General features: G+C 40.4%; 2 protein-coding genes, 1 long non-coding RNA gene and 1 pseudogene across 8 annotated transcripts; 3 read left to right on the forward strand and 1 right to left on the reverse strand.

Moving 5' to 3' along the window:
* Positions 1-2,306: 2,306 nt before the first annotated feature.
* Positions 2,307-5,537, forward strand: LOC130137627 (disease resistance protein L6-like). 6 transcript variants are annotated; one of them, XM_056309329.1, is made up of 2 exons: positions 2,307-2,962; positions 3,292-3,816. In XM_056309329.1, exons 1-2 carry the CDS (start codon positions 2,475-2,477, stop codon positions 3,536-3,538), a joined length of 735 nt encoding a protein of 244 aa, XP_056165304.1. In that variant the 5' UTR covers positions 2,307-2,474; the 3' UTR covers positions 3,539-3,816. The 6 variants fall into 6 exon arrangements, 5 of the variants coding, with proteins under 5 accessions (XP_056165304.1, XP_056165302.1, XP_056165307.1 ...); XM_056309327.1 differs by having other exon boundaries at positions 2,309-2,962; positions 3,274-3,816; XM_056309332.1 differs by lacking the exon at positions 3,292-3,816 and adding an exon at positions 5,507-5,537 and having other exon boundaries at positions 2,310-2,962.
* A 209-nt stretch (positions 5,538-5,746) lies between these two features.
* Positions 5,747-7,069, forward strand: LOC130137573 (plant intracellular Ras-group-related LRR protein 4-like). The gene has a single exon (XM_056309176.1). The coding sequence runs from the start codon at positions 5,747-5,749 to the stop codon at positions 7,067-7,069; it is 1,323 nt and encodes a 440-aa protein (XP_056165151.1).
* A 951-nt stretch (positions 7,070-8,020) lies between these two features.
* LOC130137633 (uncharacterized) lies at positions 8,021-10,400 on the forward strand. The gene is made up of 3 exons (XR_008815994.1): positions 8,021-8,267; positions 9,334-9,645; positions 9,728-10,400. It is a non-coding gene; the product is annotated as an uncharacterized LOC130137633 (long non-coding RNA).
* Positions 10,401-10,694: 294 nt separating this feature from the next.
* Positions 10,695-14,659, reverse strand: LOC115661342 (flap endonuclease 1-like; annotated as a pseudogene).
* Between the last annotated feature and the right edge of the window lie 483 nt (positions 14,660-15,142).

Raw genomic sequence — 15,142 nt, forward strand, 5'->3', positions numbered from 1 at the left:
GATAGCCGCCTCGATTGAATCAAGGATCTCGACCTTAAAACTCGAAAATCTCATGTCACAATGAAAATAACAACAGGATCATTTGTTTAACAGAATTTAGAATTGAAATTTGCTCGATTAATTGACACGACTGACTTAATCAAAAACCGCGACGCATCATTATCTTTTTATATATAGATAACATGTCATATCTCAAGGAGGTAAATTGAATCAATCCATGCTTTCTAAATATCTATTCTATTAGTTTCTCTAGTGTTATATCCCAATAATGTAAGATTTTTCTTATCCATGGTAATGGTCGAAAGAGAGAGACCCATTTATGAAGTTTTTGATAAACAATATGCATCATAAAGTTCATTTCAAATGGAGGATCGATGTAATGTCACTAAGTAAATTAGTCAGAAATGTATTATCGTATTGTCATGTGAAGTATATCGGGGTTCTCGCTTCGTGTTGCTCGGCACATGGTCATGTTTTCGTCAAAAAGCAACAAAGTCAAAATGAATATATAAATAGATGAGAGGCCAGCCCATCACCCCACCTCGGTAATCCCAGTTTTAAAAATTCGAGATGTTTGCGATTATATCGAGACCTCATTTCAGACCAGAAAAAGTGGGAAAAAGAGAAAGTGTTGGGTCAATCTACAGCCTTTTCTGTCCCTCTGGGTCATTCTTTATGGTTCTTTATTATTGCATCCTGCATCCATGAATGGCTCTCACATGCAAGTCAGTCAGTCATGTTGGTTCCGTCTCTACCTCTAGTTTGTCTCTTCTCTATGTATCCTTAATTCCTCGCCGGTGTCTCTCTATCTCTCTTTCGGGATAAGTAAAGCGCAAGTGTCATAACTTTTGTACGGAGGACATTTGAGTGCCATAACTTTTTTTTAGCTTACTTGAGTGCCATAACTTTCAAAAAAATGATCACTCAAGTGCCACTTACGAACTGATCGTGAGGGTCCGAAACCGCGGCTTTTCCGTCCGAACGGTGACCTTCCCGGCAAGGCGAGCACCACCAGCTTGAAGAGGGGGTGTCGGTGAATCATTCCATGGTCTCCGTTCGTTTCGAAATTTCCGTTTTAGCCTCCGTTGACGAAGGTAAAAATGCTTCGTAGTCACACAAATCGGCTCGATAAATGTGTGACTATGAAGCATTTTTACCTCATCAACCAAGGCTAAAACGGAAATTTCGAGATGAACGGAGGCCATGGAATGATTCACCGACACCCCCTCTTCAAGCTGGTGGTGCTAGCTTCACCGGGAAGGTCACCGTTTGGCCGGAAAAGCCGCGGTTTTGGGCCCTTACGACCAGCTCGTAAGTGGCACTTGAGTGATCATTTTTTTGAAAGTTATGGCACTCAAGTGAGCCAAAAAAAAGTTATGGCACTTAAGTATCCTCCGTACAAAAGTTATGGTACTTGCGCTGTACTTACCCCCTCTCTCTCTCTTTCTTTCTGTTGAGTGGGTTTTGTAGGCTTTTGCCTTCTCCCCTTCTTTGGTAGGAAGAAAAGGACAGGAAAATGCAACGAAGCAATAGTAGAAGACTTTGGTTTGCTTGCTTTCTCGTGTTACCCGCTGTGAAGTAGATTAGCTAACAACGATGATTTGGGACTTAGTGTGCTTTCCAGACAATTAACCAATCGGGATTAATTTAAATTTGATAATTCATTGCCTCCTCTCATTATATTCTTTTGAAATTTTAATTTAAAATTTAAGATAAAAGAGTTACAATTTTAAAATTTGGAATAAAATATATTAAGCTACTCACGGTTAGATCATAATTAATAAAATAGTTTGTATTGAGAATTTTGCAAATCAATCCATTTTGCAAATCAAAAACATATTGTTCATAGCACTCTACATTCACTCCGTTACTAAATCTGATTATCTAGGCTGTTTCACAGCTTAATTTCTAAACTCAAGTTGGTTTTATTTTGAATGGGATACTAGATATATTTGAGTTGATTTTGTGTAATCTTGGTTGATACGTTCCTCAATTTGTCAAATCTCCATATATCCGGAACGTTCCTCTATATACTATAAAGTATTATTTGAAAAGGTAAGGCATACTCAAGCATTCAAAGTTTGTCACGTTATTATATAACTAAGTAATAATGTGAATGATTGTTTTCAGTCTCTTATATTATTTAGCTGTTTTTATTGGTAACACCGGCACTTCATAAAGTGATGTTAATATTATGACACATATATGATAATTTTAATTTTAAATTTGTTATTAAATGAATGGGACCCGGAAACTTCTAGGATGACAACCCATTGATCGATCCACGGAAACTTTTAGGAAACTTCTCGGAAACTTCTCGGATGACTCTTGGAAAGTTTTCCCCTACCCCATGACGCCAGAGACCGAGAGAGCTTATTATATTGACAGCCCTCGCTCAGATCCAAGCACACCCAAAGCAAACTTCCCTGAGAGATAGAAAGGATTTGATATCTTTGGTGTTTAGAGATCCTACAATGGAGAAAGGGACGCATTCACGGGCATCATCCGGACCTTCATATGAGGTTTTTCTGAGTTTTCGAGGAGCAGATACTCGTCATGGATTCACCGATCATCTTTACCATGGCATGGTTGATGCCGGGATCATCGTCTTTAGGGACAGTGAATCCCTCCATGTCGGTAAGCAAATTGGTGGTGAACTTCTACAAGCAATTGAGAACTCCAAGATCTACATTCCCATATTCTCGGAGAATTATGCGTCGAGTGACTGGTGCCTCCGAGAGCTCGCATGCATGGTCGAGTGCACCTTGAAATCGAATGGGAAGAAAGAGATTCTGCCGATTTTCTTGGATGTGGAACCTGCCGATGTCAAGCTGAAAACAAACCTGTACAGACAAACTCTTTCAAAGCGCCAGAAGACGTGGTGCACTGAAGCAGAGTCATGGGAAAAGGCTCTCATTGAGGTGGGCAAGATAAAGGGATGGAACTGGCAAAAAGATCAAGGGTAAATGTCTTAAAACTTTTCAACTGTCATATGTAGATTTCGTTTTCCTCCCTATTCAGTATAATTGTGGTATTGTTGGTGAAATTATAGTCTATTCATCTAGTCGATTCTATTTAGTTCAAATAGCAGTCGCGACCGCTGCCGCTACCGCTACCCGCCGCTATGGCGGCGAGAAAAGAATTCTTACCGGCAGTGGCGGTATCACTGCAATAGCTCTGGTCAATCGCACTATTGCGGTGGTAGCGCACGCCATTTATCCAGATTATGTCTCTCCTCTTACTCTCAGTCTCCGACACAGTAGCCACGATCAGTAACAGTTCTCCGAGCAGCTCCACCAAGCTGCTGGCCAGCCACCGCAGAAGCTCGTCCGTTAGTCGCTGCCACTTCTTTATCGCCACCCCGACACCAAGCTGCAAGAAGCCTCCTCTGAGCCATCCGACCCCCACCCTTTCGCTCTCTCACTCACTGAGGCGAGTCGGATCCGGGTTTTGGACGTCTGGTCTAATGCCACCGAGCCCATATCCAGCGTTGCTGACCTTGGGCGACCCCAAATCTGGTGTCGCCCAAGGCCGATGACATCATCCCCGGTAGTCGCAAGGCCATGACCCATGAGATGTGGAGGATTGAGGCAAGGTCGAGAAGGCGACGGTGATGGCCCAGGGAGGCAAGCGACGTCAACGGGGGCGTGGCAGTGGCAGGGGCCGATGGTGTGGTGACTGAAATTTGGGGGAGCGGAGATAGATTGGGAAAAATATATATTGTTTTGGCGTATAGATTGTTTTGCGTACTTTCTGCAAATTGTAGGGGCAATTGAGTCACTTAGGGAGTAGTTTTACAACATAAAATTTATCCCTAACATGGTTGTTATGTCATGGCAGCCAAGTAGATTTGATACAATCTGTAAAGCAAGCTGTGTTGACTAAGCTGAACATCGGATTTAAAAAAATTGTGACAGAACATGTAGTTGGAGTTGATGATCGTGTAGAAGCTATGATCAAAATGTTGCATGTGGAATCCGATAGCATACAATTCCTCGGAATCCACGGAATGGGCGGGATTGGCAAAACAACACTTGCCAAGATGATCTACAACCAATTGTCTTCTCACTTCCAAGGCTGCAATTTCCTTTCCGACATCGGAGAGTCATCACGACGTCATGGTCTGGTACATTTGCAAAAACAGTTACTATCCAAGTTCCTCAAATCTCATTCTAACCTCGACCAAATTCACGACGTGGATGATGGGATCGACATGATTAAGAGAGTACTTTGCAATAAAAAAGTTCTCATTGTTCTTGACGACGTGGATGAGAAAGAGCAACTCAAAAGATTAGCAGAAAAGGGCAATTGGTTTGGTTCCGGTAGTAGAATTATCATAACTACTAGGGACCAAAGTGTCCTAATGATTGAGGGAGAAGCAACAGATGAAGGCCCTGTAAAAGAGTTTGCAAATGTTTGGACTTACGAAGCACATGCAATGGAATTTGATCATGCTCTTAAGCTTTTTAGTAGGCATGCTTTTAGAAGAGACTCTCCACCAGACCATTATGTCTCCCTTTCAAAAGCAATTGTCTCTACTTTGGGAAAGCTTCCTTTGGCTCTTGAGATTACAGGTTCATCCCTTAGCGGTAAATCCGAAAAAATATGGGTAGACACATTGAAGAAGCTAGAAGAAGCTCCTCCCATGGGAGTCCAAAAAAAATTGATGGTATCTTATGAAAGGTTAGATCATGCACAAAAGCAAGTATTTCTGGATATAGCTTGTTTTTTTGTTGGTCAGGACAAAACATACCCTTTGTACATGTGGGATGAATGTGGATATCACCCCCACGATTCCCTTGAAGTCCTCTCTCTCATGTCCTTGATAAAAATCAAAGACAACAATACTTTATGGATGCATGATCAAGTGCGGGACCTCGGAAGGGAGATTGTCCGTCAAGAGAATTTCAACAATCCCCGCAAGCGTAGTAGAGTGTGGAATCATATGGAAGCCTTGAGCATTCTGCAGCTGAAAGAGGTATAATAAGGGAAGAGCAATTTATTTTCCTATGAATTGTTGCATACTATTCTTGCAAAAGGAAAAATTAATCGTTGTTAGCGCTTAAAATTATTTGCTGTTGACCTTCACATGTGGACTTCTTGGTATTTCCATTGTCAGGGAAGTCGGAAAATAGAAGCACTGTCTGCAAGATATCATGGAAATGAAGACGTTATTCTAAAGCATGATGAATTTGCTAATTTGCGGAACCTGAGGTTCTTTCGGGGGGATATGGTGTTATTTGTTGGAGACTTCAATAATCTTCTCTTGAATTTAAGATGGATTTCTTGGCAAAGTTGCCCTCCCAAGTTTGAGGCAACAAACTTTCATCTGACTAATTTAGTCGTTCTTGACCTTTCACGGAGCCATATTTATGAGGAATGGATTGGCTGGAACCAAATCAAAGTATGATTTGAGTCCTACTCCTTGCATACGCATATCGTTTCTTTTGCCATTTTTTTTCTTACAAGTCGTTTTTCATTATATATCGATCCAATTGTTTTGCAGGAGGCCAGAAAACTAAAAGTACTAGATCTCAGCTACTGCTACTACTTAAGGAGAACACCTGATTTATCTATGTGGGTATCCTTGGAGAGACTGGTTTTTAAATATTGTTCCAACTTAATTGAAATTAACTCGTCCATTGGTAAATTAAAGCTCCTAACTTCTTTGAACTTGGGGGGATGTCAGTCTCTTCGAGAGTTGCCTAAAGAAATAGGAAGTCTACAAGCTTTGACAGAGATTGTCATGCCTGATACGCTACATGAACTTCCGGAGACGTTTGGTAATTTGCAGTCACTGTTGACCCTTGATGTATCATATAGGCAGATCAACAAATTGACATACTCGATTGGAGGGCTGGTGAAACTTACGCGGTTGGATTTATCTAGCATATACATAAAGGAACTTCCAGATTCGATTGGGAAATTACAATCATTAGTTGAGTTGGATATGTCACGGACGAGAATTTGTCACCTACCTGATTCAATCGGCAATCTAAAGCAACTGAAGGTACTAAGGATGAGAGGCATAAGAAGGATAACCAAATTGCCAAGTGCGATTGGGCTGGTGGAGAAGCTCGAAGAGCTGGATGCTCGCGGATGTTGCAACTTGACCGGTGAAATCCCCGAAGAAATTGGGAGATTGTCCCGTTTGAGGATCCTAGACTTGTCAACCACACGTATATCCGGATTACCCACCACGGTGAGTCACCTCTCTAATCTCCAAATACTTAAGCTAGATGAATGTCCCGAGCTGAAACAATTGCCGAAGCTTCCCCCAAGTTTGACTTGGCTGATATGGAACCCTCATTATTTCCGGTGTCCCCCCTGGACAGCCGGCTTCGGTCCCACTAGAATTGGTGCCCCATCTCAACAGGGAACACTAGTCACCACTCTTCCCACTAGCATCGGTACCCTATCTCAGCTTAAATCACTATCATTGTCCTGCAAAAACTTGCAATTCCTCCCCCGGCTCCCGTCTAGTTTAAGAGAGTTACGACTTCGAGATATGGTGACCACACGATCACCGGATTTTTCCAATTTGAAAAACTTGTCAATCTTGAAATTCTATCAATGTTCGCTAAAACTCTCGAGTATATTTGATGCGGAGTCGGAGGAACTCCATTTGAAGCACTGTAAGCTTATAAAACTGGACTCACCGTCGCAGCCGAAAATGAAAAGATTGAGATTATTAGAGATGGCTGCTTGTGAGTTCCTTCCAGAAGTACTTGATCTGTCGCGCATGAAGAATCTATGCGAGGTAAGTCTGACACGTTGCCATTCATTAGTCGAGATTCGTGGCCTTGAAGAATTGGGATCCCTTTGCTCCCTATCAGTCGATGAATGCCCTTCCCTGGAGAGGATGTCAGACCTATCGAAATTGAAAAAGCTACGGAAGCTCGTGGTAAAATATTGTCGTAATCTAAAAAGAGTGCAAGGTCTAAACCACTTGGGGCCTTTAAAGACGCGGAGTATCTATGGTAATGGAGAGTTTGGAGGTGATACCTCAAACGTTGCCGCCGCGTCCGCCGTCACACAAAGAATTCCCATTGGCGGCTCCGATTCCTAGATCCACTGCATTCTTCGGCGGGTCGCCGCGGTCTCCACCCCTGCTTCCGCCTCCGCCATCGCCTCTAGGAGCCCCATCGGTGCTGGTTGGAATATTGCAACATCAAGTTTCGCGCCATAACTTGCAACCGGTAATTCTAAAATTGCACACCAAATGCTTGCGCAATTGCCTCTTTCCCTGTTCGAATCTGGATATGAAGTTTTGTTACGGTGGTTTGATGGGTGAAGTTTATGGTGTTGGGCTAAATGTGCATACTGTGTGAATGGACATCTTAGTTTTGATTTGATTTGATTTGATGTGCAGACGGTGGTAAAAACCCCACATTTCAAGAGAAGTTTGTGTTCACGCTCGTTGAAGGGCAGAGGGCGTTGAATCTTGCGGTGTGGAACAGCAACATCCTCACTTTGGGCATGTGCGATCCGTTGAATCTATTCCTCTTTTCTTGTGCATGTAGAATTATGCATAAGGTTCAAAAGCAAAAAACAAAAAAAAAATGTTGGGAGATAGAGTACATAAGATGACCTTTGTGTAAGAACAGTGGTGTGGTTTCTCTAATTCACACATTTGCAATAATAATGCTAGGTTCTAACTTTGCTTTCAAAATTATATGCTGACTGCCAAATTATTGTTGTTGCCATCGTCGTCATCACCATCATTAGTAGGTTTGATTGCTTGACCGATTTGCTGGAAACTTGGGTGCTTCACAGTAGTGGCTGCATTTTCCATATCCATTTTAGTTAGTCGTTTGTGTGTTAGGGCTTGGCATGTCATATTTGGCGACTTTTATTTTTTTATTGTCTATGGATATCGTATATTTTGTTTTTTGGTGAAATATGAGCTATTTGAGAATATTGGGAGTATTTATTCCTTGCAGAAGTAAAATTCTTGCACAATTTAGTTGTCCCAGTAGTGATACACTAGTTCTTCTAGCTAGATTCTAATATGGTCAATTTTGCAATGGACCAAGTAGAATACTCATCTTGGTGTGAGAACAAGCCCTTGGATTTTTCCTTTATAATGTCAAGAATATAGTTAGTTACTTATATTTATCCGACAACTTTGAGATTAAAACATATTGATTTGTCCAACCAATTCTGTAAGAATGACATAGACTACTTCCTACAGCTGAAGTAGTGGAGTCTTTACATATTCCCAAGGATGTGAGACGGGTGTTGTTCAGAAACCTACATATTGCCAGGTAAACTTCTATTCCTAAGCATCCTTTTGTGGATCATGGTCAGCTGAACTAATGTGGGATTTCCAAATTGTTGGAAATCATGTCGCCCATGCATGTGCTATTGGAGTACTCACTGAGTATTTTAGTATACTGTGGTATTAGTGAGTGCTATGATCAGAAGGACAAATTTGATTTATGCTCTGTTTCATTCTCAAATGGCTTATGTACAAAAAAGAGTTCAACATGAGCCGTGTGGGATTCATGAAGGATGGAACAAAATGGTTGGTAGAGAACACAAAAATTAAACTCGGTAGGATTCGTACCTCTTTACTATTCTGACACAATCTTAGTGAGAAAGCTCTTTCTTTTTTTCTTTTTTTTTTTTGGTGTGTGTTTGGTGGTTTGCTTCATTGTCATCTTATCTTCACCTTTTACCAAGACTCACTGATTCATGGTACACTTCATGATGTTTCCTAATCGTTACCTGGGATCCATGTTAGGATACATTTCTTTGTGAGGTAGCTACCTTTTCTATTAGCTCAATTTTACCTGCACCTTCCCTACAAGCAAATGTTATTTTTCTTAGGCATGGCAAGAAATGCATACTTTCATTTTATTTGATTTTCCCCCTAACGACACAGAGTCAAAGTATGGTGCTGTAATAACTGTCAACATGAACACATTATATTTGGTTGATCTCTAAAGACACGCGTAAGAAAATACTCAAGCGTATGTTGCTATCAGGCATTTGAGCACTACGCAGGTTCATTTTTTCTAAACCTACCTCTAGAGAAATAGTGCAACTTGATCATCTAATTTCTTTTCTTGTTCTGCACCTTGTAGATTATTGCATGTCTGATATTGAGATGCATTCTTGCATGACGCAGTCTATGCTATTCAATGCATGAATTGACTACCTGTCTTTTTTTGCATATGATGAATTGATTCCATCCCATCTTATCTTCCTCGAAAGTGGGCAAGAGATTGATTGACGTGTGACAAATTTCCCCATCAAAGTTAAGAATGACCATGTTTCATTGTTGAATTGCCATCTCAGACCTAAACAAAAGTTGTTGATTTTGCCCAGATTTCACATCTTTTCATTCTCATAGAATGTCTAGGCTCAAGAAATGGACACTCCGGTAAAGCTGCAGGAAATTATTCTTGTTGAGGGCTTGAAACTCGAAAATGTACCCGCAAGAGTATGTACAGTCCATGTCTACCTTTGAATTGCTTGGTGCAAAAGGATCGCCTATAAGATGCATCCTCATCAAGTAACTTCGCCAAGTGAGTTCTGTTCTTTTTCAAGGGAAACAACTTGACAACGATGGTTGTATCTACGATCATCATTATCATCGTCACAAGAGATCGACTTGTCCCCGATTTGGTTACCATAGAGGTGTAAATTGAAGATTCATTTGTTGTTTTCGTGACTTTGCATGTGATGATGCAAGGTGCTTATGATATTTCTTCTGTTCCAGGGGAATAGAAGTTATCAAAAGTGCCGAGTAAGAAAGGCATTGCACGCACGGTCTCCTCAGAATTCAGATTTACTTCAAGGGGACACGTTTTGCAGAGAATGCGGAACTTTAGCCATCACTTGAATATGTAATATTACTATAGGCCAAGCAGAGCTATGGTTATTTTTACAAAAATAATGTTACGCTTTCAAAATAAGACTCGTCTGTAATGTTTCTCATGTTTCTTCTTTTCTATTACTAAAGAGCTGCTGGGTATTCGGTTCCTTTGAACATATACTTGACGAGGCCCACCAAAATTGGTTACCTTCACTAGCCCTGGAATTCTTGTTAGTTGCTTCATTGGCAATATTCTCAGGGGTTTCTTTTTGCATGGAAGACAATAATATACAATTTGTATAAGTGACATATACGTATTGTAAAATGTACAGTACATGGAAGAAATGGAATCCTTAAAACAGCAAATACGCGGACACTCTAAAAGGAACACTAAAATGCACTTTGCCCGACAAGAAGTACCCCTCTCGTTCTAGCATAGAGCGCAAACTTCATTCTTCCAATGAAAATTTATACAAGTCTTCCAAAATTGCAGTACCATAAGACGCGACCCCTTTTTTTAGGAAAGGAAAGCATCAGCTTGCTTCCAACAACGGGCAAAAATAGCATCAACAAGTCAGGACTTGCTCAATAAATAGGGTTCTTACATTCACCATCATTTAGCTCCATGTCGGGCGGCACACAACTCTCAACGGCTGTTTGAAGTTCCTCAAACCCAGGACCATGGTCGGCATTTTAAAGCTGCCAAGGAACCTGGGCTGGAGATTTACAGAGACTTGTGTAGAGAATAGAGCGCAAACTTCATTCTTCCAATGAAAATTTATACAAGTCTTCCAAAATTGCAGTACCATAAGACGCGACCCCTTTTTTTAGGAAAGGAAAGCATCAGCTTGCTTCCAACAACAGGCAAAAACAGCATCAACAAGTCAGGACTTGCTCAATAAATAGGGTTCTTACATTCACCATCATTTAGCTCCATGTCGGGAGGCACACAACTCTCAACGGCTGTTTGAAGTTCCTCAAACCCAGGACCATGGTCGGCATTTTAAAGCTGCCAAGGAACCTGGGCTGGAGATTTACAGAGACTTGTGTAGAGAATGTCTTAGGGTTGAATGCCAGATTGGGGGAGTGAAGTGTGCATCTGCTTCCCTGTCATCCAGTGCAATTACGGTAGTTAATCAGGCCAAAACTCTTAACAGATCCATATAAGCACGCTAGTGCTTTTGTTTATCTAATTGATTTCATGAATAGGGTGATGCAACATCATTAGCACATCCGTAAAGTTATATGAGAGTAATTAGGCATAAGCGGCAGTGGCATGGCAACATACTACCGTTGATTTACAACACTATCGCCAAAAGTTAGAAATTAATCACAAAGATCTAAACATTTGTACATCGCTAGGGCAATCAATGGAGCACAAAGTGAGTAAAAGGGAATTACTATTCATCCATCAAGAATAGCATCTGAAGGCATCTCTTCGCTAGAGCAATGTGTGACATTACACCTTCCAATACATTAAAAGAACGAACTTCCAGGTGCTTGGTACTCAAAGATATCAAAATGACATACCTTCCTCTTAGCAGGTACAGACAGATTCTTAGCTGGCTTAAAGAAGGATTCTAATCTATAGAAAATAAATGAAAGGAATCATTGGATAAAAAAGAGCATTTTGGAAGTCACTTTCATTTGTTCAAGCTTTAGTACCGGCCTTGTGATGACTTATCCTTAGCTGCCTTAATCGTCTCCATTGCCTGATACACATGGTAAAACAACATTGAAAACATGTATGCTCTCTCCTTCAGAGAAAAAGAAGCAACTTCCTCGAGTAGGCAACTAACCAACACATTACTGAAGATAGAAGTCATACCTTTGTCACTCTGTCAATGTTGAACCCATTCTCATTCACGAGAAAGGAAATTAATCCCTAGAACAATCAGTTAGGAAACAAGTCAAGAATTCAAAAAGTGAAATGTTGCAAGTAAATCCCAACATGAAAATGGCCCACCTCCTCGTTTAGATCAGTCCATTTTATCTCAAGTAATTCTTCAGTGGAAACTATTGGTTCCTTGAAAAGCAGTCGAACCTCTCTATAGGGCCAGTTATCTGGTACCTGATACCTATTCAAAAAACAAGCATAAATTTCGTTAAGATGGATAGCCAAAATGAATAAAGTCTTTCTAGTAATGCGAGGAACCTCTCTGTCTTAAGGATAAAGATACGATACAATTTTGTTCAAGTGAGAGTAAAGGAACAGACAAAGCAAACAACATGATAGATAAAAATTACATAGTAAATCAACACACGAAGTAGCATGGCTGATACACTGTTTGCCAGCCCAAATCTGCTGGTGGCAAATGATCTTTCAGTTTCAAATTGTTGATCAAATATTTCCGCGCCAGCTGAGTTTGAGAGATAATTCTTTTAAGTCAAGGAATCCAACAGCCAAGACTATTATGGAGAGAAACTTTGCTGCCTTATTTTGTTTACAAGTCGGGGGACAAGATAAGAAAATAAGAAGCACATTTGCTTGTTTATGTTCTCTAGTATGTTTTCTATGGAACCATGTTGACGGATGAGCTTAAGAGCAGTCAGCCCTCAATACCTGATAAATTCATTCCAAAGTAAAGCCACTGAAATCATCAAGCTAAAACATATGAGAGTGCAGAATGATATACGATAGAATAAAACAGTTAACAGTAGGCACTGCAATAATATCACGTCTACCTCGAATGCTTTCACAATAATCACATCCAGAGAGAATGCACAGGTCAATGAATTGATCCATATCCAGATTCATCTCCTCCAAGATCTAAAAGTCATGAAAGTGAGAAAAAAAAATTTAAGCTATTGCAATGAATGTACTTTTCTAAGTACCTTGGAAATTTCAAGTTCGATGACTGGAACTTTTCTTGAGCTGGGATCCATCAAATGACGAAGAAATCTAGGAGCTCCAAAAGTAAGGGTATCCATATCTTCAGAAGCAACTGCATAAACCTGAAAAACAAAAAAATACAGCTAAAGCACCATTCTTGATAGATGAATTCTGCTTTCCACACAACAGTTAAGCAATGATAGGAATTCGAATTCAGCGAAAATTCCTTGGACAAAGATGATTTAGAAAAGAACGTACCAAATGTAAATGACTACGCAGAAGAAGACATTAGACAAGTGAACAAGCATAAGTTTAGTGGATCCCATAAAAACTTCTTTCGAGGAAACAAGTGACTACACAGAAGAAGACATCAGACAAGTGAACAAGCACAAGTTCAGTGAACAAGGAAATTAAATCATGGAAATAAGATGGTAATTTACATAGAGTTAAACGATTGGTTATCATGGGAAAACAATGAACTATCCTAAATCAGAAGACGATCAAACAGGAAGATACTTGCCTTTCCAGCTTTGCAAAGTGCAGCACATTGTGTCTCTGCTTCTGAAGGAGCCTAACATACAAAAACTGAATTTGATATCTAAACTTTTTGGTAGAAATAAAAAAGAACAAACTTCTTAGACAGAATAGTAACCTCAACTAATGGGACACCCATAAGTCTCAATAGTCTTTTGCAATCTTCATTGTGCTGTTGTGTCACCTGCAATGGTATCAAAGCCCATGCATCACAAATGCACACTTATTCGGTTAGCTACATAGATAGGTTTTTTTTTCTGGAAAACAGAGACAACATCAAACTTCTCATCGAATAGAACTAAACTATTGCACTGTAAGGAAGTAATCAAAACAAAGATAAACCTTCACAGTTCTTTTACTGAATTTCTCTATGTCTTCCTTGTTCTGAGACTGCAGGCAATTAATACAGAGCTCTATAAGCCTTTTTGTACTCTATGTTTCTGTGTGCTTATGTGAATGTGCGTGAGAGAGGGAGAGAGAGAGATGCTTATACCGCAATGGCTACTGCCAACTCCTCAGAAGCATCTGCCCTCTTTGGAAAACTGCTCAGAGACTCAATTAAGGTAACTAAACGTATCCATAGATAATTCAAAGAAACAAGAGAAGAGAAGGCTACATAATAATAAAGTACCGTTGTGCAAGCTCTTGGTTCTACAAATCTGGAGGTTTACCATCAAATACGTAGCTATCGTAACGAACAGTAAAGCATAATTTAGATAAGCAGGAGCTTCATTCTTCCAGCATTTTAATGCCAATGAAAACAGAGGAGGTAATGAAAAAAGTTTACACCGGCTATATCCCCGCATCCAACAGCCTAATCGTCCGTTAAAGCCTGCCTTGCAGATGACTACACGAGAAGACAAATCACAAAGCATCATCACTTTCCAATCACAAAGACCACATCGCAAGTACAAAATAATGCGACACGCGTCGATCTCATACACATGAAACCCGAGTCCAAGCGATAACATCTGAAGCATCAAAACAGAAACTCGAGCAAAGTGGATTTTCATTTCCATGAAGTATTGCGATGCCAGAAGCAGTACCTGGTGACTTGACCAGCCTCATTGGTGAGCATCTGAGTCCCTTTCCTCCCAACCACAACCTGATCCACCAATCAAAGACCCAAAAAAAACCACCAACACTCAAAATCCAAATCCCCGCCGACACCGAAACGCACAATCAATCACAAACATCAATCCATAAAGAGCAAAGCACTTAACGAGGAACTGATAGATGCTCATGCTGGCATCCACGGCCCGAGTAGCTCTCCAGCTTCTGCTCCTTCATCGCCTTCGGGGCATTGTTCGCCAGTAGCTTCGTCAGCCCCTACCGAAATCAACGGGACGATTCGATTAACAGTCATATGGGAAATGATGGGATTGTAGAAGACGGAGGCTGAACTACCTTGATTCCCATTTTCGGAGAGAGAGGAAATTGCAGTGGAAATCGAGGATGCAATTGAAGCTCAGTCCTTTGGGATGAAATTGAATTCTAGGGTTCGAGCTGGAGACTAGAGCGTGTGGGTGCAGCGAGCGAGTGAACTCACGCGCAGGTGTCGCGAGTGGTTTTTGTAAGTACTAGTTATAAGGTTTTGGACATAAAACTTAAAAATTATTAATGAGGGTTAATATTTAAACAACTTTAAACAATAAATAAGCTGAAAATGTTATTATTGCGTAAACATCTCTAATAAATCATATTAGCGTAACCCTCTAAGTATATATTCAATGGAAAGCTGAGGCCTTGAGGATGCAAATCGTTAGTTACGTAACTGGTATTATGAATCCGCATAAATTGATTGTTCCGAAAAATCCCAAACTAAATTTTCCCTCCATTAATTTTCGTTAAATTGGATTAATATCACGAAAAATCACAAACTAATACAACATGTGACAAACGGAGGATAAAACACGAAACTAGTGCACTTGTCAACTGCTACGTGTTATCCA

The sequence above is a fragment of the Syzygium oleosum genome, unplaced genomic scaffold (assembly GCF_021117445.2).
Source record: "Syzygium oleosum isolate NSW1041296 unplaced genomic scaffold, Sole_v2.1 Sole_v2.03, whole genome shotgun sequence".
In the NCBI taxonomy this organism is placed as follows: domain Eukaryota; kingdom Viridiplantae; phylum Streptophyta; class Magnoliopsida; order Myrtales; family Myrtaceae; genus Syzygium; species Syzygium oleosum.

Bases quoted from the DNA above. Each gene is read 5' to 3' on its own strand.
- LOC130137627 (XM_056309327.1), top strand. From the start codon at position 2,475: ATGGAGAAAGGGACGCATTCACGGGCATCATCCGGACCTTCATATGAG. The intron at 2,963-3,273 runs GTAAATGTCTTA...AGCCACGATCAG, and splicing joins AACTGGCAAAAAGATCAAGG to TAACAGTTCTCCGAGCAGCT.
- LOC130137573 (XM_056309176.1), top strand. From the start codon at position 5,747: ATGCCTGATACGCTACATGAACTTCCGGAGACGTTTGGTAATTTGCAG.